Raw genomic sequence first — 23,722 nt, forward strand, 5'->3', positions numbered from 1 at the left:
TACATGTTTCCTCCACAATACCAGATATTGTTCTTTCACCTATCCGATATTGAAAAGAAAGACTTCTGAATGTTTCCCATAAACAAAATACAGACAATCATTTAATATACATGGTTTGTAATACCTTTACTTTTGAAAGACCCACTGCTATTTTTTAATGTCTTTTCTTACCTGCAGCCAAAAAGCGTAATGTTGCCAAAAAGCGTAATGTTACCAAAAAGCGTAATGTTACGGACAATCGGCTGAAACGATTTTCGTAGTTTTGTGTCGTTTTTCTGAATTAGTGGCGACACCATATTCAATATTTCCTCGAATGAAATCCTATCTAAACGATGATACTGTCGGAATTTCTCTGGGTCCTCACAATTGAACTCATCCACTATTGTATAGCCGATGCTCCGAGTGTGTCACGGCGTGAAATCCATGAATTGGTCCATGTCTTTCTGTAAGACGCTCTCGAACGTCTTCGTCTTTGGCGCATTAACATAAGCAGCAGCAAAATTCCTTCCTCGTCTGATGAACTCGAGTCCCTGGCATCCGCCATATTGCAATGGATTAATGTAAAAAAGTTGCTGAACACATGCGCATTTTCTTCATGTGTTGAGATAATAGCTCAGAACGCGCGCACACTTGGAGCCAATGCTCACTCGTGCACCATTTTATTCAACATGTTGAATATTCCGCGTCGATGGCGCGCGAGGCGAATATTGCTCAAAACTTGACCACTCAGCCGATGGCGAGTGCGCCAGGCTTAAAGTTTTCTTGTTGGAAATCGTTTTGAATCTTGGTGGAAATCGTTGACCACTCGCTATTTGTTTCCAAATATTGTTGAGGAAAACGTATACAGGTAAGAATTTAATGCTATTTGCTTTTATTTATGAGGTAATTTTATTAATATCACAATTGCATTAACGTTTCTCTAGTTACGCTAAAGCCTGTTTGTTTCTTTCCAAAGACTATTCTAAAGACTATTGGGGAAAAAACGTGTACAGGTAAGAATTTAATACAATTTGTATTTTATTTACAAAGTATGTTTTAAATATGTTAGAAAATTGAATGTAAATTATTTCATGGAAAAAATTTATAGATGATCACACAGTATACAAAACGATTAATGGGTCATTTGAAAGAGTATTTGTATCATTTAGATGAAATTTTTTTTGGAGGATGGGAATATATTATAAAGTCTTATTGTAAAGAAGTGTATCAATTACCCGCAGAATTTTTCATATGGATGCAAAAAGAATTTATTATAAAAGTAAAACAATATGAAAAGAACTTCAATGATATTAAAGATCTTAATAACGTGTTAAGTATTTTTATTTGCATAATCCAAAAAATCAGGCTAAGGGTTTTACAAAAGTATAAGGCAATTTTATGTTACTTTTTTTTGGTAGGAAAAATTATGATGAGTTATTTTGAAAAAAATAGAGTTATGAACATATTTAAAGAACTCTGCGAAAGTAAATTTCAAAACTGACAATGGTGTAATTATTGTGTAAGGTTCAAGTTAACCTAAGCAAAATTAATACTGGATTATATCGAAGCTGATTTTTTTCATTTTATTCGTCGAAAAATACAAAGAAACGATTATTTTCGAATTAAAGACAAATCTCTATTAAAAATAATTCAAAAAGGAAATATGAATTGTACTTTATTAAATGCAGACGGGTTGTTGGATAAAGTTAATGCGCTTTTAAAAAAAGATGGTAATGATGATATTGAAGAAGAAGAATATGACAATGATATAATTGATTTTAATAAAAAGAAAGGTCAGAAACGAAACGGTCAAAAAAGACCAATTCGGAAAAACAAAACAAAAAGCTTATTTATAACTTAAATCCTCATGATGATAGTAGGGGGGGGGGGGTAAAACAAATCGTCCAGTATTGAAACATCAAAGAGAGGTCAGAAATGGTATTTTGCAAATTAAGTGTGACAAGTTACAAAGTATGGAGTTACAGTATGGAGGAATTGCTTGGACGAATGATGCTTTTTCGGATGATAAGGATGAAACTCTTTATTTAATAAAAAACTTGGAAAGTTTTTGCTGTGTGAATTTGCATATTTAGTTACTAACCAGGACCACCATACATTTTATGCTGGAAAGCTATGTAGTTATTGCAAGGTTTTTATGTACTACTCTCTCTATGTCATTCATAGACAAATATTTCATGGCAAAAGAGAACAAACTAAAGGTTTGGTCAAGAACTCATTGAGCTGCCATCACATCTGCACACAAAGCAAAAGAACTTGTCCTGATTTAAGTTTTTTTCGTTTTCCAAAGGATTTAGAGAAGTAAACATATTTTTTGTTTGCAAGTCTTATGGAAATTTTATGTAATGCTGCATGGGCAATTGAGTTTTAAGCATTTCTTTGTATTTCAGATCAAAGGAATGGGTAAACAATTGTCCTCGTGAAGATCTTTTGGGCAAAAGTGCAGAATATCTTTACAACAATTGTAAACTGTGTTCAGATCATTTTGAGGACTGCATGTTCACCAGCATGGAAAAGAAGAGATTAAATCCTCAGAGTAAGCCAACTCTATTCAAAATTCCCAATCCTCCACCCCAAATTGGGAAAAAACGAAGGGCAATTGAAAGAAAAGAAATTCAATATCTTCCATCAGGTAAATAAGTAATTTTTCACATTTTATTTTCAAATAGATTTCACGTAAGTTTAAATAAAACAATGAAACATCATTTTTACAAAAAATTACAAAAGGAATTCTTAGAAATCATACACATAATTCACTTAGCAAGCTACATAGAATGAAGGAGACAAAGAAACAGGGAGAACTGAATGATTACAAAAAAAATTCATTACAGCAAAGAAATCTCGACATGAAGAAATAGCCAATGTTACATGTTAGTTGGTGACATGCAATACCATGTACATAAAGTTGTTGGTACTCACTTAAATTAAAACACTTTAAAGGAATAAGAGGAGAGCAACTTAGCAAAGAGTGCGACAATAAGCATGGGGAAAGTTTTAACATTGATGAGATGGAAGGTTGGAGAGTGCACTTTTTGAATTTTTTTATGTGGCATTTAACCCTGTAGTTGCACATTTCTTTATAGAAGAAAATCAAACAACTGAAGGCAACCAAATGTATAATATTCCCAAGAATCAATCAAATGAAAATGGAGAAGGTAAAATGTAATGATTTTGCAACAGCTAGATTACATTAAGACTTAACACATTATAAGCTAGTTAACGAAGTTTTTCAATGACCACAAATTTTCTTTAGACATTGCATGTGAGTGTTCAAAAGAAGATTTCAGTGGTCAAACAAACCAATCCCTCTCAAATAACACCCCTAGGAAGAGAAAACAAAAAATAAAAATTCAAACTAAGAATAAAAATAAGAAGGCTGAGCAGAAAGATAAAAAATCTGGTGAAAGAAAAGGATATCGAAAGCACAATAGAAGCTGTACTAAAAAACCGGCCTAATCATCTAGCCAGCTTTGTAAGGTTACAAATGAAGCTCCACTTAAAAAGAAACATGGTCGAAGATACTCACCAGAATTACAATCATTAGCTATTTATTCATGCCATGCTAGTGGAAAAGTATACAGGCTTCTATCAAAGCTTTTTATTCTGCCATCAATGAAATCAATAAGAAGATTTGTTTCAAGAATTTGTATGAAAACAGGCCTACCACAAACAACATTAAACCTATTAAAAGAGAAAGTGCTACATATGAGTGAAATAGAAAAGACGGTACATTATGTGTTGATGAGCTATCTTTAAAGACCCACCTTTACTACAATATCACAGACGACAACATAGAAGGTGTGGAAGACTTTGGTGGTGGGTGCAGAACAAACAAAGTTGCAACATCTGGTCTTGTGCTAATGTTAAGAAGTGTTTCTGGGGGGTGGAAGCAACCATTGGGTAATGTACTTGTCAACGAGTCATGTCTTGTTGATGTTTTGGAAGAAATAATCAAAGAAGTTATTGATAAATTGAAGGGAATTGGATTGAATGTCCTTGTCATTATATCAGACATGGGGTCCAACCTCTACAACGTATCTCTTCACTTAAATGTAAATTGTGTCCAACCATTGTTTCTGCACAATAACAAGAAAGTTTATCTCATGTTTGATCCACCACATCTAATAAAGTGCACAAGAAACAATCTGATGAACTGCAATTTCCAATTTGGACAACATGTTGCCAGTTAGAAGGACATAGAGAACTTCTATGCAAAAGACAAAATGCTATCCATCATAACTGCTCCAAAGTTGACTTCCAAAAAATGAAAGTCAAATATGCTACACAGATTTTTATTCATACCGTTTCAGCAGCTATTTGCACATATGTTAGCTTGCGAGGATTATCATCTTGTGGAAGTGAAACTGCAGAGTTTCTCTTAAAGTTTGATTTCCTCTTTGATTGTGTAAATAGCTCTAATGTAAAAGCAATCAGAGAGTTGAGAAGACCAATCACAAGAAAGAGTTCACACATCACATTTTTGCAACAATCCTTACAATTTATAAAAAAAATTAAAGTTTTCATTGGCAATAAGGATGTAACAGGCAGGATAAAATCCCTAAAAGGTTGGTTGGTTACAATTAGTGCAATTATAAACATCTGGAGTACATTGCAAACAGCCCACAACTTTACTTACCTACTTACCAACTTACTAGAAGGCCGAACACTAACCCACTTGAAAATTTTTTTGGAAGCATACGACAACAAGGGGGGAATACCGACAACCCCACACCAATACAGCTCACAAGAGCATTTCGAAAGTTGTTTTTTAGTGCGCTTCTTACATTATCAAAAGGCAAATGTGCTAAAGATATGGATGTCCTCTTGGTTCAACGCACAACAGCAATAATATCAAAGCCAAAACATGTAGACAACATGCCAAAATCCCATCCAAGCATTCTTTCAATTGGACCAGCAGATTATAGAGAACATAATGTGACTTCTAACATCATTCAAGATAATGCTGTTGCTTATGTTGCTGGCTATTTGCTGAAAAAATCATTTATAATGCACAGCTGTGATGAATGCAAGAGAATTTTGACATCAATTGATTTTGGCATTGATCAACAGCTTTTCTGTTATTTCAAAGCATATGATAGTAAGAATTTTGGTGGGTTGAATGTCCCAGCTAGAAGATACCTGGAATACATAAAGACACTGGAAGATACTTTCGTCAATTGCTCTTCTGCTACAACCAAAAATTCCACTGTTGGGGCAAATATATTAAAAGTCCTCCAGGCAATTCCACCAGTTGATGTATGTACAGATTTCCCACATGATTATTTGGTAAAGCCTTCTGCGTATCTATTACGCGATCAAATTTGCAAATCGTTACTTTACCACCACCAAAAGGAAACGTCGGAAATATATGAGTCAAACATCTTTAAACTAAGCAATATTGAAAAATTTAATGAAGACCAGGTATATTCACAGTCCAAGAAAAAACATAGAAAAATAAACTGACCTTTACCTCTAGAACTTTGATGAACAGCCAGGACAGAAAACATGTCGTCCGTATTCAAGTTCCACTTTGAATGTTGCTACCAACACTTATTTTTCAAAAGCGATATTGAATTGACCGATAAGACATAGAAGACTTGCTGCGATTTACTGTCTCTACTCGAAAAACCCAAAAAAACTGCCAATGTGCCGAACTATTTTAGTTTTTGGTTAAAAACCGAAAACTGGGGGCACGAACATCAAAGGTTCCCACATGGAGTGGCTTTTCTGTTATGTATCTATTCTGTGGTAATAGTTATTTTGATTTTGTTTGATTATCATATGATATTAACAAAGATGAGATACAATTACATATTGAATGTTTTATTAGTAAAATAGTTGAAATGTATAAGGCATCATTGTATTTAGAAAAATATATCACTTTGTCTTCAGCATCTTTTAATTTGTCTGTTATTGTTTTATAATCACACTCTGATACAGGTTGACTTGAATAATGATTTTGGAGTTCATCCAAATTAGCTTGTGCTAATATTAATTTCACTTGGTGTTTCCCTTTTATTTTTTCATAATCAATTAATGAATGTCTTAATTTATCGCATTCATCTAGCAAAAGAAAAGAAAAAAGTGTTGAGTTCGTGTTACTCGCCATATCACTTTCTTAGTATAATCTATACCTTTTAGTAACAACCACGAGTGAACTTAATGATCGAACTGATTTTTATTATTTTACAAAGCAGTATTTATACTATTTATTACAAACAACAAAATAATATTATTGGCAGGAGTAGTTCCTCTGTTTACGCTATATATGGTATATAAAGAAATTTAACTAACGTCAATAACTGTTCCTTGGCTCTTAGCCGTGTGGGAACGGATACATTAATAAACTAAACTATGCACATTCTATTTCCTTAACATGTTTTTGTGGTTTATGAGCATGACTCAACATTATTTTGAAATTTTTATTAAGCTTTTAACTCTGTGCTTCGAGCCTTCGTCAGATTGTAAAAATATATTATTAAAAAAGATTTTGTAGGCGTTTGGAGCGTCTGATTGGTTGGTTAGTAGTTGAGTTGATATTATTGGATAGTATAAGATGCGTTGTCATGGTTTCGGGTGTATGGATTGCGTTAATGAAATTCGAGTGTTTTATTTTAGTCGTTATGTTATTAGTTTGTTGTTTTGGTTTTGTCTTTAGTTGTGAATAGATGATGGGGATGTCAATATGTCTGTTTATTGTGTTGTTGTCTTTGCTGTACCATGCCTCTTTTAATTCTCGTGCGTGTTTTGTCTGTGCGCATCCAAGAAGTTGGGTTTTTGTCCAGTCAAATGTGTGGTTGTCATCGTAGGTATGTTCTTCTGGTCGTGATTTTGGGTCGCATCGTTTGATGGCATTCTTGTGTTCAGTGAGTCTTGTTTCAATTTTCTTGGATGTTTGTCCTATGTACTGTTTGGGGCAATCTTTACATATATTTCAATTTTTTTATTATAAATTGTATTACGTCTAAAAATAGTCATAATAAAATTTATAAGAAAAAAACTGGGGGGATTGTCTTTGAGGTAGTCAGCAGTAATAAACATAAATAGAGAGGATGAGCCTGTGATGATATACATATATATATTAAAATCAAATGTAATAAAAAACACATATATAAAACCAGTATATTTGAGAAGAAAGGTATATTTCTTGTTTATTTTAGATTGATATGGATTAGGATGCTTATTTATTTAACACAATATGTCTCTTGGCAAGAGAGAGAATCAACTAAGAAAAATAAACAAAGCGGAAATAATGCATTGTAGGATACAGGAAGTGAAACACACACAAAACTGTATACATGAGTAGACAACTCACAAGTATGATTAAAAACCTAAACATGAAACTGCCTTTATACAATACTCCCACTCAGTTTGATGTTTAACCAAAACAAAATACAACCAAGTTAACAAAACATGAAACAGGAATAGCACATTCCAAAATCTAGTCCTATGCTGGTCAGACTAAGCTAACCCTAACATGTCTCTAAGTGAAACGAATCGCTCTCAGGGCAGAGATTTCGTGAGAATGTCTGCTATATTTTCTTCGGATTGGCAATATTGAGTAGCGATGTCACCTTTTCGATAGCTTCACGAGTAATGATACTTAATATCTACATGCTTTGCACGCTTGCTTGTTTTACCGTTGTTTGCTATCGAGAGCAGATTGATTGTCAACATGAATGGTGGTGGCTGTCGATGGTGGGGCTCCAATATCTGACAGTAACTGACGTAACCATACACTCCACCACACCATCGAAGAGCTATATATTCGGACTCGGCAGTTGATAGGGCTATGATAGACTGACGCTTACTACACCAGCTCACGGTCCACCAGGGTGTATGAACACTGCTCCAGACTTCGAGGACGGTCGGCACTACTGGCGTAATCAGCATCTGTATATCCATATAGGGATTTTCCTTGTTTTCGATATACTGAGACCTAAATCCTGGGTACCTTTGAGGTAGCGAAGAACCCTCCTGGCGGCCGTCAGGTGAGTCTGAGATGGGTAGGAGTTGAACTTTGATAAAACTCCCACTGTCTCCGCTATATCAGGACGAGTAGACACTGCAGCGTATAGGAGACTTCCTATGATAGACTGATAGAGCTTAGCGTCGACTGGCTTGCTACCATCATTCTCTTCTAACTTGACATCACATGCTGCAGGGGTGGATACAGGATTACAGTTTTCCATGTCGAATCTTTTCAGTAGTTGTCGGATATACGGTGTCTGGCTGAGGTGTAAGGAGGAGTTGTCTCTCTTTACGACTATACCTATGCAGTGGTGTAGCTCTCACGAGATCTGTCATTTTGAAGCGAGCTGAGAGAGCAGACTTTACCTCAGTCATCTGTGTGTCTGTATCAGACATAATACAAATGTCGTCCACGTACACTGCGATCATCATCTTAGAGTTATCCTTCCATCGCACGTAAACACAGCTATCTGCAGTAGATCGAGTAAACCCTAAAGATTTTAGGAACTCATCTAGCACAGTGTTCCAACATTTCGGCAATTGCTTTAGTCTGTATAGCGAACGATTTAGCTTGCAGACTAAGTGTTCCTTACCTGGAACTACAAACCCCTCTGGTTGTGTCATATAAATCTGTTCGTCATCAGGGAGTGTGCCATTTAGGAAGGCTGTTTGCACATCCATCTGGTGTATGAGCATTTCACGTTCCACAGCATCAGCCAGTAGCACACGTAATGAAGAGCGGTGAACTACTGGTGAGTATGTGTCGTCGTAATCTATACCAGCTTGTTGTGCGATCCTTGGCGACTAGCCGAGCTTTGAACTTATCTACAGTACCATCAGGTGAGTATTTTGCTTTAAACACCCACTTCGAACCTATAGCAGTGCGATCAGACGGTAGCGACACTAACTCCCAGGTTTTGTTCTCGATAAGTGATTTATACTCACTTTCAGCAGCAGCAGAGGCAGCGGAACCGGGGGGGCATTGGGGGCAAGTGCCCCCCCACTTTTTACAACAGGGAAAAATTTGCCCTTTTTCTGGAATGAAAGTGCCCTTTTTCATGGTGTAGAAATGCCCTTGTTTTAGGTAAAATTGGACTGAAGAAGTTTTTCTTAGATAAAAGTAGCCCCCAGAGTAGAACAAAGTCTGTCGGCATCATGCGAAATCAGCTATAGCTTAGTTTTTTATCTTGATTACCCAGATGGATCAAAAATCGCGTTTGTTGATTGGGGTTGTCTTCGCAGACGTCCGCCCAGTAACTTAATCAACCAATGAGAAGTCGAATTTATGATCCACATGAGACTATAAATTCTCGGCAACGCATTGCTCCCGTCGTATTGTCTTTCAGGCCATTGGTCCTACAAAACTGTTGACAATTCATGATCATAATAATTGAAAATTTTGCGGTTTAAATCACTTTAATCAAAATCATCATGCCTAGAGCTGCTAGGTGAAAACGAGAAAAGGAAAAAGAGCTTGTAGAAACAGCTAAAAGGTTGCGAAAACTGACGAGTTTTTTAGTAGTGCTCCAGCAGAGAATGTTGTTGACCAAAACATCGACTCTAGGTCTAGTTTGACACTGCCGTCAGCTACAGAAACTCCATCAACGTATTCATCTCCTCATTCTCATTCCAAACCAAAATTCGGCAATTCTGAGTTTATATCGTCTTTAGAGATACTAGTCGCGCCGCCGACCGAGCCAGTTCACACACCTTCTCAAAACCTAACATATGCGTCTTTGACAAGTTCCACGACTACCACCCTATTGGTAGGACCTATGCAAATTGAGTCAACAGAATGTTTGCTAGGACTCGATTGTAAGAATTTGTGCTGTACAGGCCGACAGCCTTACCATCCTACACTAGAAGAAATAAAGCACACGTCTTACTTTGATTTACTTTGTTGCTCCAATGGCGCAGCCTCTGGAGAACTTTTTTTTCATGCCAGCGGCTTGTCAAGACACATCTCAGGAGCACAATGACGGCAGCACGCTACAATAATCTTATTGTTATGGATGTAAACAAGGCCAGAACTGACGAACTGGACTTACGTTTAATAACTAAGGACTTTGTTCTGAAAAACGAACGTAGGGTTAGATTTTTTGGGAAATTTTATTGAGATTGCTTTACTTAATAAAATTGTTCATGTAGTCATCTTAGTTTGTTAGCACGCACGCCGAGCAGTAGTGAATACGCATAGCATTTTAAGATTGTTTACCAATATTTTGCAGACTTTGAAACTTAATCATGATTCATGAAACAATGCATATCTGTAATATACTAAAACAGTAAGCTGCAAGCTCACATGCCCTTTTCGGTCAGTGCCCCCCCACTTTTGAGATACTTCCGCGGCCCCTGAGCAGCAGTCATACATTTGTCACGATTCACACTCTCCTGCGCCTCTGAGAAAGACAGTGGCTCTATGATATCAGTGGCTGAGCAGGCAACGTGACCCATACCAGTGTGATCATCAATACCGAAGCGGATGATGGGTTGAGTAGAACGAGATGGACGTGCGGAGGTAGGTGGGGATGACTCATCAGTGTTGTTCACATGTAGTTCTACTTCTAAAGTCTCAGAGCGAGCTTCCTCAGGTTTGACAGTAGACTTGGGCATACCTAGCTTAGTTTCGTCGAATACTACATCACGGCGCACCTCTATCTTCTTAGTCAGCGGATTGTAGAGTCGATACGCTTTGGATCTGAGGCTATATCCCACGAATATCATCTTGTCTGCTTTCTCATCCAGCTTTCATCGCAGCTGATCTGGAACGTGAGCGAACGCTAGACATCCGAAGATTCTTACGTGTCCGAGGTCAGGCCTTTTATTGTTCCATTTCTCATAAGGAGTTATGACCTCTCTGTGAGCTCGCGTGGGAAGACGATTTCTCAGATACACAGAGGTGGCTACTGCTTCAGCCCAAAACGTTTTGGGAAGACCGGATTGAGCGATGAGTGAACGTGCTGCCTCACAGATAGTACGATTATAACGTTCGGCACAGCCGTTCTGCTGCGGGGAGTATCGTGCAGTCAGCTGATGCTGAATACCTCGTGAAGTCAGGTAACTCTCAAACTCGTGAGATACATACTCGCCTCCGCCGTCAGTTCTCAACGTACCTATAGTCTGACCGGTAGCATTAGTAACCATAGACTCATACTCTTTGAAGACGTGAAACACACTGGATTTATCATGCAAAAAATAAACATGAGCATATCGCGAGAAATCATCAATGAATGACACTATGTATTTACTACCACCTATAGATTCTGTTTGCATAGGGCCACACACGTCTGAATGGACTAACTCGAGCACCCTGGTTGATTTGATCATGTTATCAGTATGAAATGGTTGACGAGTCATCTTGCTTTTACACAGGCTTCACACACACCAATGTTACCTGATAGATCACAGCCATTGTTACTCCACTGAGTCATGTTTTGATACTGTTGATATTAGCATGTGCGAGACGTTGGTGCCACAGAACTGTATTAGACACACCTAGCAGAATGATCATCGGTTCTAACATCGAGGTAGTAAAGTTTATCTCTCATGGTGCCAGATGCACACACCATCTTTCTACGATTTTTGACCCAGCATCGAGAATGTCCGAATTGGATTACGTAGCCATTCTGAGTGGCGGCTTTTACTGAGAACAGATTTCCACTTAGTTCGGGGATATGTAACACATTGTACAGAGTAGCATATCTGGATTTATTTCGACTCTCCCAGACCTGAAGTTTCACACTACCTTTCCCCCTCACTTGTATCTTGGAACCATCGGCTATCATAACATACTCGGGTGATTCTGGTGCAGTAGGCGTGTAGTCACAGAAAGCATCTCGTTCTTTGGCCATATGACTAGTAGCTCCACTGTCGATTAGCCAAAGTTGAGGTTCGGCGTTACCCTCGGACACAGCAAACGCCGTCTCACCGCTATCACCATCATCCTGTTGTGACATCTTAGCATGATGAGGTCTGTCAGAGTTATTTTGATAGCCACGGTCACGCCCTCTACGTCCTCTACTACCACGAGATCCGCGACTTCCCCTACCACTACTGCTCTTTCTGGGACAGACATTCTGATAGTGGTCCAAAGAACCACATATATAGCATCCTCTATTTTGCTGATCAGCTCTGCTATTGGCCGAGAGCAGGGCAGTGTCAGAATTGGCTTGAGATCTGCCACTACCAGATATGCCAGTCGAGCCAGAGATCTTTGTTTCTCTTCTGTTCCTCATTAAGTAATGTCTGAGTCACAAACTCCAGCGATATATCGTCACCTCGTGCCTCTAGAGCGGTTACGACAGTTGAGTAGCTATCGGGAGGCTACCGAGCAGAGTGACGACCTGATCCTCTTCGCTTATATTAGCTTTGATCGCTGCGAGTTTGTCTGTTATTGCTTTCATATGTCGGAGATGTTCCTGCATAGACGTACCTTCCTTCATAACAGTTCTAAAGTATTGTTTCTTGAGAAACAGTTTGTTGGCAAGAGTATCACGCTCAAAATGAGCACTCAACCTGTCCCATGCTGCTTGGGCATTAGCACATTCAGTGATCAAATAGATGAGATTGTCGCTTACTGATAAGACTATGTGGGAGAAAGCTTTGCTATGATTCTTTTTATAAGCGGTCTTGTCTGCTTCACTGGCCTCACTGCTCAGAGTAATGGATCCATCTACATATCCAAACAAGTCCTTTGCTATGAGAAGGTGTTTGAGTTTGAATTTCCAAGTTGAGTAATTGTCTGTAGTGAGCTTATCCACACTCCAGCTTTTATCATCCATGATCACTGATGTTTATTTTCTTAGTTGGAATGGGTGTCTGGGCCCATAACCTGTTGTTTATTTAAGATTGATATGGATTAGGATGCTTATTTATTTAACACAATATGTCTCTTGGCAAGAGAGAGAATCAACTAAGAAAAATAAACAAAGCGGAACGCAATGCATTGTAGGATACAGGAAGTGAAACACACACAAAACTGTATACATGAGTAGACAACTCACAAGTATGATTAAAAACCTAAACATGAAACTGCCTTTATACAATAATATTTACTATACAATACATAAAATTTCATTGACAAAAGTCCAAAGTCCAATTTTTAAACGATATTATAAATAGTCCAGAGTCCAATTTTATAATGACAGAAACTTTTGTTTATAATCATCTTCAATATCATATTCATTTAAATAAAGCATGTATAAGTGTTAAATATGTAAGTGTAACAATGTTAATAAATAAGAGTACTTAAATGTCCTTACCAATAAATCCAGATGAAATTAATTGCAAATACCATTATTAGTTGGATGATTAAAGCCATCAATGATTTATGTAAAGAAAAAAAAATAAAACGGTCAAGATAAAGACCTATAATGAATAATCTTTCACTTTCCACAAAAATTTCACCAAATGAAAAAATGACGAAATTGTACTTTTCTATGACATATTCTCTCTTTAGATGACTGAATACTTTATGATAGTAGTGGATCTATAAAAGTGTATAAATAGAGACATAACTGTAAGAAATAAAATTTATTGCTAAAAATTGAAAAAAATTGAAAAAAAATTGAAAAATGAAAAAAAATGTAAAAAATTGCAAAACAATTTTAATCAATAAAAAACAAAAAAGAATAAATTGCATGTTTTTTACAATTTAAATTGTTTTATTTTAAAATTTCTTATTTGAAGGAAGACCAAATGGTTTTGGCTCTTCAATTATATTGAAAGTACTGCTATTTGTTTTTGGTTTTTCTAATATATTAATTTTTTCAAGTAATTTCTTTTGTACTATAGTATTTTCTTTTTCCATATTTATCAGCATTTCATTCATCTCTTTTAATTCTTTTTGAAGTAAAAAGTTTGTTGTTGTAATAAATGTAGATAATTCGATTAGGCTTGTTTTTATTTCACCATCTTCATTCATTTTTTATTATGTCTTCTATTTGTTTCTTCAACTTCTTCAATGAATTTGATTTCTTCTCTTATTTCTTTGTTTTCTTTACAACAAAATTTAGCATGAAAACGAACACATTCTCATAGAGCTCATGGTAATAAATCCGGTGACAAACAAATTTCATTTAATGATTTTGACATTTTATGCATGTAAAACAATATTTTTAAAATAATTTTCTACATTTTTCATTCATTTTTGTGAAGAAAAAAGCATACAATAAAGTGGGTTTTTTTTCTTCTTAAAGTTCTTTTTTGTATGTCCTTCTATTTCTTTTTCTTCTTCTTTTATTAATTTAATTTCTTCTTCAATTATTCTCTTTAATTCTTCTTTTTCTTTACAGCAAACGTTTGCATGATAGTCAATAGTCTCTGCTTGAGTTAGTGCTGGTAATTTTTTATAAAGCAAATAAAGTTTGTAATCAAAACACAACCCACAATGAAGGCAATAATTATAAAATAACTTGCTGTATAGTTTACTGATGGAAGTAAACGGCATATTGATTTGAAGTGCTTTTTGTTGAGTCATGCTCATAAACCACAAAAACATGTTAAGGAAATAGAATGTGCGTAGTTTAGTTTATTAATGTATCCGTTCCCACACGGCTAAGAGCCAAGGAACAGTTATTGACGTTAGTTAAATTTCCTTATATACCATATATAGCGTAAACAGAGGACCTACTCCTGCCAATAATATTATTTTGTTGTTTGTAATAAATAGTATAAATACTGCTTTGTAAAATAATAAAAATCAGTTCGATCATTAAGTTCACTCGTGGTTGTTACTAAAAGGTATAGATTATACTAAGAAAGTGATATGGCGAGTAACACGAACTCAACAGGTTATGGGCCCAGGAGAGGTTTGCTTTTCGATGGAAGCGAAAGCAAGTACGAGTTATGGGAAGTAAAATTCTTGGGCTATATGCGTCTTCAAAAACTGTACGACGTATTTATCGAATCAGCAAGTGAGAGAGAAGAACCAGCAGCTTCAAAACTGGCTGACGCTTTTGCAGAGTTGGTGCAATGTCTGGACGACAGAAGTTTGTCTCTTGTGATTCGGGAGGCAAAAGACAACGGACGGAGAGCTTTAGAAATCCTCAGACATCACTATCAAGGCAGAGGAAAACCTCGCATCATCGCTCTTTACACGGAACTCACTTCGCTGAAGAAAAGTGACGACGAAACTGTCACAGATTATATATTGCGAGCGGAACGATCGGCAACAGCCTTAAGAGAAGCCGAGGAGATAATAAGTGATGCACTACTCATTGCAATGGTTTTAAAGGGTCTGCCAAGCACGTACGACGTCTTTGCTACCGTAACAGTTCAAAGGAAAGACAGATGACATTTACGGAATTTAAGAACTCGTTACGAAGTCATGAAGAAAATATCAAACCATTGTCACCAAAACTGAGGTGGGTGACAACGTTATGTATGTGAAACCAAAATTCGACGGGAATTGTTTCAAATGTGGAAGAAAGGGACACAAAAGCTCACAATGCCGAGTGAAGGGAACAAATGGTGCTCCATAAGCAAGACCAAGACCCACGACACGAAAGATTGCCGAAAGACGAAAGAAACGTCCAAGTCAGCTAAAGACGAGCAGCGCAGTGACAGCGAACGGCAACACTCCTTCTTATTCGTGTCAAAGGATGAAGAAGAGAACGCTGAAGCAGATGTGAAGACTAAGGATCAAGCGAATTTCACTCTACTGGTGGACACAGGAGCTACAAGCCACATTATTAACGATAACTCAAAATTTATAGATTTTGATAGTAAATTCGATAGTAAAGCGCATGTTATTGAATTAGCAGATGGCAGTAAAGCCAACGTAGTAGTCGGTAAAGGTACTGCTAAAGTCAAATTAGTTGACTTGCATGGAAATGCGCAGGATGTCTTATTAAGTAATGCCTTATATGTTCCATCTTACGATCAAAATATATTCTCAGTAAATGCTGCCGTAGAAAAGGGGGCAAAAGTCAAATTAGATAAACACGATAAGCATGTACAGTGCCCTGATGGCACAACGTTTGGAATAAGACAAAAAGGCAAACTTTACTATATAAATAGCATATCATCTTTGAATAAAAATGCATGTTCTCTTTACGAGTGGCACAGGGTTCTAGGTCACTGCAACTACAAGGATGTTAGGAAACTAGAGAAGGTGGTTAAGGGGATGAAAATCACAGACTTGAGGGAAGTTGAGTGTGAGGTTTGTACGCAAGGTAAAATGTGTCAGACGAAAAGTAAGCTGGAAGATAAAAAGGCGAGGGGTCCTCTTGAGTTTATTCATACGGATCTTGCAGGTCCTATTGATCCGGAAGGAAGAGAAGGGTTTAGATATGCATTGTCGTTTGTGGATGATTATTCACGATTGAATATGGTCTATTTTCTTAAGCATAAAAGCGATACACCACAAGCATTAAAACAGTTTTTAGCAGATGTTGCACCTTACGGAAGTGTGAAGCGCATAAGAAGTGATAACGGCACTGAATTTACCAGCGAGAAATTCAAATCGATTCTTAGGGAAAACAAAATTAGGCATGAAACTAGTGCACCATATTCGCCACACCAGAAAGGCACAGTTGAGAGATCGTGGTTAACTCTATTTAACATGGCTAGGTGTCTATTGCTAGAAGCGGAACTACCAAAATCCATGTGGACATATGCCGTCATGGCATCTGCTTATATTAGGAATCGTTGTTTTAATTCGAGGTTGAACAAAACTCCGTTTGAAGCGTTTACAGGCTCAAAACCAGACTTGAGCAAAATGCACGTTTTTGGTTGTGTTTGCTATGGTTTTTCACAAAAATCCAAAAAGTTAGACCCTAGAAGTAAACAAGGTATTTTCGTAGGGTATGATAAAAATAGTCCAGCATATCTAGTATACTACCCTGACATTAACAAGGTAGAGCGCGTAAGATGCGTTAAGTTCTTCAGGGAGGGTAGCAAGGAGCTGCCAGAATTAGATGATGAAGAACTTGCACCTCAGATAGAAAAATCGCATGAAAGAAACCCCAAAACAACTAACGAAGACATTAGTGCTCCAGAGACATCTAGAGAATCAAGATACCCCACTAGGATAAGAAGTAAGCCTAAATATCTTGATGAGTATGTGACAGAGGAAGTTTCAGGGGAGGATACTGTCTCATATACCGTAGATTATTGCTATAGAGTATCCAACATCCCAACGACCTATTCCCAAGCAATAAGCTCCAATGAGAAAGTAAAATGGCAAAAAGCCATGAATGATGAAATGAAAGCGTTAATTGACAATGATACGTTTGAACTTGTTCCACCCCCAACAAATAGAGACATAGTGGGGGGAAATGGGTATACACTGTAAAAGTAGGGCAACATGAAGAAGAGACCCATAAAGCCCGTTATGTAGCAAAGGGATACTCGCAGACTCCCGGTATTGACTACAACGAAACCTTTTCACCAACTGCACGCATGAGTTCTATCCGTGTATTGCTTCAACACGCTGTTCAAAACAACATGTTATTGCATCAGATGGATGTAAAAACAGCTTATCTTAACGCCCCAATAGACTGCAAAATTTATATGCATCAACCCGAAGGATATGAGGAAGTAGATAAAAATGGTGAAAAATTAGTGTACAGGCTGAAAAAGTCTTTGTATGGATTAAAACAAAGTGGTAGGAATTGGAATAACGTATTGCATGAACACTTAATAGGGAAAGCTTTCAAACAATCACTAGTTGACCCATGCGTTTACACGCGATTTGAAGGAACAGATGTTACTATTCTAATAGTATGGGTAGATGATATTATCATTGCTGCAAACAATGACACATTAATGCAGAGTGTCAAGAAAATCTTAAGCGACCGTTTCAAGATGAAAGATTTAGGAATATTGTCCTGGTTCTTAGGGACTGAATTCAAATGCTCAGAAAGTGAAATAACACTGAGTCAAAGGCAATATATTATTAAGTTACTAACAAAATTTGGCATGTCGGAGTGTAAACCCAAACCCACTCCATCATCTTCCGATACAAATAAAATGTCGCATGATCAATCGCCTCAGTTAGAAGATCCGAGTCTTTACAGACAAATTGTCGGTAGTCTTATATATGTTATGACAGGAACAAGACCTGATCTGTGTTTTATTGTAACAAAGCTGTCACAAAAGATGGCCAAACCGACACAAGCAAACCTAATAGAGGCAAAGCATGTTCTCAGATACTTACAGGATACAATAGATCAGACAATTACATTTAGAAAATGTGAAAGTGTTTTAAAATTGGTTGGTTTTTCTGATTCTGATTGGGCTGCCGATGCAGATGACAGGCGTAGTATTTCAGGCTACGGTTTCAAGTTGAGTGAAAACGGTGGTTTGATTTCTTGGAGGAGTAAGAAGCAATCTACAGTTGCTTTGTCAACTTGTGAGGCTGAGTATATGGCATTGACTGAAGCTATTCAGGAAGCAAAATTTTTGAAACAGTTGTGTGTTGATTTGCGTATTTGTAAGGAAGGCGACTGTGTTTTGTTGAATGTTGACAATCAGGGCGCAATTAACTTAGCAAAGAACCCTATGCACCACAAAAGGTCTAAGCACATAGATATTAGATATCACTTTATTAGAAGTGAAATAAGGGCTGGTAAAATAGAAATTATGTACGTAGCAACACATGAAAATGGTCACCTTGGTCACCTTTCTCCGCTTTGTCCTGCTCGGGTAGCGGGTCTTTGCCGGAGACCCAGTTCTATGAGACTTCTCCAGGCTGCTCTGTCCTGGGTATCCTCTTCTTTGACACCACATAGCTGCATGTCTCTCCTGATGGTATCCTTCCACCGATGCTTTGGGCGTCCTCGTTTCCGTCTCCCCTCCATTTGCATCTCATAAACTCTCCGAATGTCTACATCTTCTTCACGCCGGCATACATGTCCGAACCACTGCAGTCTTTTTCTTCTCATCAATTTTAGTATACTCATGACATTCGCTTCTTCTCATCAATTTTAGTATACTCATGACATTCGCTTCTTCTCTTATGCTTTCATTTGTTCTGTGCTCCTCCAGGCTGACTCCAAGACAATAGCGTATCATTCTCATCTCGCATACACTGATCTTCTCTGCTAGGTAGTCTGTAACAGGCCATGTTTCATTCCCATACAGAAGCACTGGGCGTATCACGGTTCTGTAGATGAGGATCTTCAGTTTCTTCGGCATCTTCTTATCACAGAGCACTCCCGTTAACTCTCTCCATTTATTCCATGCCCGGCTAATCCGTAGTTCAACCTCGGTCTTGCAACTGCCATCCTGATGGATGGTGGTCCCGAGGTACTTAAATGTCTCGCACTTTGGTAGATCTGTATTTCCGGGTCCAGCATATTCTCTTAGCTTGATGTTTCCTATGCAGCCACTCGGTGGGAGGTACTCCGTCTTGGCTCTACTAACTTTCAAGCCAACATCTTCTAATATTCTTCTCCACTCTTCTAGTCTTCCTTCCAGATGTTCTCTCTTCTCATCACACAAGACCAAATCATCTGCAAACATCATACTCCAAGGTGTGTCTTCTGTCGTGTCATCCGAGATTACATCCATAATGATAATAAAGAGTAGGGGGCTTAGTGCCGAGCCTTGATGTAACCCGACCTCTACTTGAATTTTCTCAGTCTCACCAACGTTCGTTGCGACACTAGTGGTGAGCGCTTATACATATCTTTGATGGTTTCAATATAGGCCTCCGGGACTTGACGCTTCCTTAGACAGTACCATATTAGCTCCCTCGGGATTGTATCATATGCCTTTTCAAGGTCCACGAAAACCATATGTAGCTCTTTGTTGAATTCTCTATACTTCTCTTGCAGCATCCGCAGACAGAACATCGGCTCAGTGGTTGATTTTCCGCGTTGGAATCCATATTGGTTGTCCTTTATCTTCACTATTTCTCTCAGTCTCGCCTCTATCACTGTCTCAAATAATTTCAGTGAGTGGCAGAGGAGTTTAATGCCTCGATAGTTTCCACAGCTTAGGGGATCACCTTTCTGTTTGTAAAGGGGCACTATTCTGCTTGTTCTCCATTCTTCTGGTATTCCTGTCTTCATTATTTCTCTGAAGCATGATGTCATCCACTCTGTTCCTGTGTTTCCCAATTTCTTCACTAGTTCGATGGGGAGCTCATCCGGTCCTCTTGCTTTATTGTTCTTCATCTTCTTGAGTTGTCTTCTCACTTCATCCTCCGTAATCTCTGGTACTGGCCCATGGACTGGTTCAAGATGGTCAAGTTCTTTCCTGTTGTTCTTCGTGTTCAAAAGTCTATCAAAATATTTCCTCCATCGCTCCTTGATTTTCTCATCTTCGCTCACGATCTTTCCCTGCTCATCCTTGACAAAAGTAATCTTGTCAATGTCCTTTGCTCTTCTCTGTCTAGTTTTTGCTAACTTGTAGATTCTTTTCGGTCCGTTTTGCTCCAGATCTTTGTATAGTTGTTCCTGACCTTTCTCTCTAACAATCGCACACTTTTCTTTACTGATCTTATTCATTTCTCTCAGAGTCTCCCTGTCTTCCTCCAAACCAGATCTCTTCCATATCTTAAAAGCTTCTTTCTTATTCTTCACAGCCTCTTGTACTTCTTCATTCCACCACCAGGATTCTTTTTCTATGTATTTCCCACCTCTACTAACTCCCAGTGTCTCCTTTGCTGCTTCTAGTATATTGGGGTATGTTTCATTCCATTTCCACTCTCCCACCATGCTTTGTTCCATTAGCATTTCTGTGATCTTACTTTCCAGCTCATCTCCTTCCTCATTAGGTAGTTTCCACCAGTTGATCTTCTTCGATCTCTCTCTTCTTATTCTTCTCCTCTTCTTGATCTTATAATCCATCACAACGAGTCTATGCTGCAGTGCAATTTCCTCACCAGGGATAACCTTACAATTTTAACATCGCCTAGGTCATCTCTCCTTATCATGATGAAATCTATCACGGTCTGGCTAAGGCCACTTTTGTATGTAGGTGTTTCCATCCCTCTGTGTGAAGAATGTGTTTACCACTGAGGTCCTTGCTCCTTGCATAGTCTAAGATCTTATCTCTTCTTCATTTCTTCTTCCGATTGACTTTCCTCCATGCCATCTCTCAAATCCCTCTACTCTCTTCCGATGTGCCCATTGAGATCTCCTGCCACGATCAGCTGTTCTGTTTCCTTCACATTGGTGGTCACTTCTTCAAGTTGGTTCCAAAATCTCTGCTTCGTCTTCTTCACAACCTTGCTGAGGTGCATAGGCAGTCACGATGTTGAACGTCTTGTCAGGTGTTACCAGTTTCATAGTTATGATTCTATCGGACTTTCTCTGGGTCTCTATCACTTTATCTTGCCATTCCTCACTCAGGCATATAGCCACTCCATTCTTTTTTCCCCTCCGCTGTAGTACAGCTTGTAGCTCTCCGATGTTTCTTGCCTTCCCTCCTGATTTCCCACCAGTCCATCTTGTCTCTTGTAAGCATAGTATGTCGATCCTCCTCCTCTTCATCACGTCTGCTATTTCTCTGCTCTTTCCAGTCAGCGTCCCGATGTTTAGGGTCGCAACTCTCAAGTTCTTCTGTCTCTTCTGTCTGTTCTGTCTCGCTTGCATTCTTTTCACAGCGTCAAGACAGTAGTGCCGCTGCGCATCGCTTACGGGGTATGCCCTAGCATTGTCTTCTCTTCTGATTGTCTCCGGCATATTATCATGTGGCATATTCTTTTAGGACCGGATGCTCTTCCTGACATCCACCCTCTGTGTTTATCGGGCTTGGGACGGATTGATGTCGATCCGTCGGCATCCTGTCTGCTGCATTGACTTGTCCAGCATCCAGGCCACATTGTAGCAACACATGAAAGTGTGGCTGATATATTTACGAAAGCTGTAAGTAAGATTAAATTAAGTAGATTCAAAACATTTATAACTGGTAAATAGATATTAATTTGTTAATTTAGTTAATGAGCAAGTGGGGGAGTTGAGTCATGCTCATAAACCACAAAAACATGTTAAGGAAATAGAATGTGTGCAGTTTAGTTTATTAATGTATCCGTTCCCACACGGCTAAGAGCCAAGGAACAGTTATTGACGTTAGTTAAATTTCCTTATATACCATATATAGCGTAAACAGAGGAACTACTCCTGCCAATAATAATATTTTGTTGTTTGTAATAAATAGTATAAATACTGCTTTGTAAAATAATAAAAATCAGTTCGATCATTAAGTTCACTCGTGGTTGTTACTAAAAGGTATAGATTATACTAAGAAAGTGATATGGCGAGTAACACGAACTCAACAAATAAAAACCAGAGAATCCTTAATATTATCATAATATGCCAGGGTTACCAATTTTCAAATATATTAAATCAACATATGAGATGGATACTCTCAGAATAACGAGAAAGTGGAAATTATTCGCACGCAAGGAAATATCGACATTGGAGCAACTACACTTCCTACACATCTTCAAACAACAGCAAATCCTACCGAACAGTATCAACTACCAACCACCAATAAAAACGAATTATGCCCAACAAATAGCACAATCAAACGACCGACGTATGCTGAATATCCTCATATCTGACGCTCACAACCGCTTACGAATCTACAGACGAAAATCAAACCAACATCGAGAAACTGTTACGAATCACATCACAAAGGCAGATGCCAAATCCATTTAGGAAACCATCAAAGAAACAACAAACGCGTATCAAACAAAACGACACAACGAACTCCAAGGGAAACTACAAAAATCGAGATCATTTAAGGAAATTAACACCAACAGGCATTCATGGGTCAAGAACATATCAAGCAAACCACTCACCTAACAGCAGACTAAAATTTTAAGCAAAGGCTTAAATTACAACATTAAAGACGCCGACAAACTAGACTTCGTTGCCGATCTAGAATCCACACTGAAATTCACCAACTTAAGTGATAAAATCAAAGAGGACATTCGCCACAAAGTAACAACAAACCTCTGCCTCAAAAGACCAGTCACACTTAACAACGAAGAACAAAAAGCTATCACAAACTTACAGAATGAGGAAGACATAGTCATACTACCAGCCCACAAAGGACGAAAACTGTAATCATGGACAAATTAGACTACATCAACAAAGCGAGGACCCTCTTACAAGACAACAACATGTATGAACCTCTACAAACAGACCCCAACAAAACAACTACCAACCGCATCAGCAAGAAATTAAAACAAACTAAAAGACAAAAATAAAATTAACGAACCGTCTACAAAAGAATCTGACCCAACAACTCCTCCACCCCAAATTCTATGGACTACCAAAATTCACAAAGAAAACAACCCACTATGACCAATTGTATCTCTTCCTGGATCACCTATTATGAACTATCAAAATATCTTTCTAATATTCTGCACCCACTACTCAAACCATCACATCATACTATCAAAAATGCCACCACTTTCCTCACCAATATTAAAAATGTAAAACTAAAACCAAACGAAATCATGATATCTTATGATGTAGTGTCAGTTTTCACATCCATACCACTAAACATAGCCAAACAAGTCACAAACGAATTACTTACTAACAACAACTCGTGGAAAATCACAACCGAAGTAGACCAAGACAATATCATCGACCTGCTCGAGCTCTGCCTCTCCACTGAATTCACCTTCCAAAATTCATATTACCGACAGATCTCAGGAACACCAATGGGTTCTCCTTTATCCACCTTCCTTGCAGAAGCTGTTATGCAACACCTTGAAGAGATCAGGGAAGTATTTTCAAAAACATGGAAGCAATGGCAGATTTTGTCAAAACTTCCACTTTGGAAATTATTT

The 23,722-nt window shown here is 38.0% G+C and overlaps 3 protein-coding genes and 1 long non-coding RNA gene across 4 annotated transcripts; 1 reads left to right on the forward strand and 3 right to left on the reverse strand.

The window, feature by feature from the left end:
* The first annotated feature begins 2,302 nt into the window (after nucleotides 1–2,302).
* LOC124457805 lies at nucleotides 2,303–3,335 on the forward strand. Its single transcript, XR_006952806.1, has 4 exons — nucleotides 2,303–2,629; nucleotides 2,829–2,867; nucleotides 2,938–3,012; nucleotides 3,081–3,335. It is a non-coding gene; the product is annotated as an uncharacterized LOC124457805 (long non-coding RNA).
* Nucleotides 3,336–18,807: 15,472 nt separating this feature from the next.
* On the reverse strand, nucleotides 18,808–19,482 carry LOC124456989. The gene has a single exon (XM_047007288.1). It carries the CDS (start codon nucleotides 19,480–19,482, stop codon nucleotides 18,808–18,810), a length of 675 nt encoding a protein of 224 aa, XP_046863244.1.
* Nucleotides 19,483–19,535: 53 nt separating this feature from the next.
* Nucleotides 19,536–20,765, reverse strand: LOC124456990. Its single transcript, XM_047007289.1, has one exon. The coding sequence runs from the start codon at nucleotides 20,763–20,765 to the stop codon at nucleotides 19,536–19,538; it is 1,230 nt and encodes a 409-aa protein (XP_046863245.1).
* Nucleotides 20,766–21,104: 339 nt separating this feature from the next.
* LOC124456991 (craniofacial development protein 2-like) lies at nucleotides 21,105–21,602 on the reverse strand. Its single transcript, XM_047007290.1, has one exon. It carries the CDS (start codon nucleotides 21,600–21,602, stop codon nucleotides 21,105–21,107), a length of 498 nt encoding a protein of 165 aa, XP_046863246.1.
* Between the last annotated feature and the right edge of the window lie 2,120 nt (nucleotides 21,603–23,722).

Source organism: Xenia sp. Carnegie-2017, unplaced genomic scaffold, assembly GCF_021976095.1.
Source record: "Xenia sp. Carnegie-2017 unplaced genomic scaffold, XeniaSp_v1 HiC_scaffold_6, whole genome shotgun sequence".
NCBI classification, from domain to species: domain Eukaryota; kingdom Metazoa; phylum Cnidaria; class Anthozoa; order Malacalcyonacea; family Xeniidae; genus Xenia; species Xenia sp. Carnegie-2017.

Excerpts from the sequence above, each read along its gene's own strand:
- LOC124456989 (XM_047007288.1), bottom strand. The coding sequence starts at position 19,482 with ATGGATGTAATCTCGGATGACACGACAGAAGACACACCTTGGAGTATG.
- LOC124456990 (XM_047007289.1), bottom strand. The coding sequence starts at position 20,765 with ATGGATTATAAGATCAAGAAGAGGAGAAGAATAAGAAGAGAGAGATCG.
- LOC124456991 (XM_047007290.1), bottom strand. The coding sequence starts at position 21,602 with ATGCCGGAGACAATCAGAAGAGAAGACAATGCTAGGGCATACCCCGTA.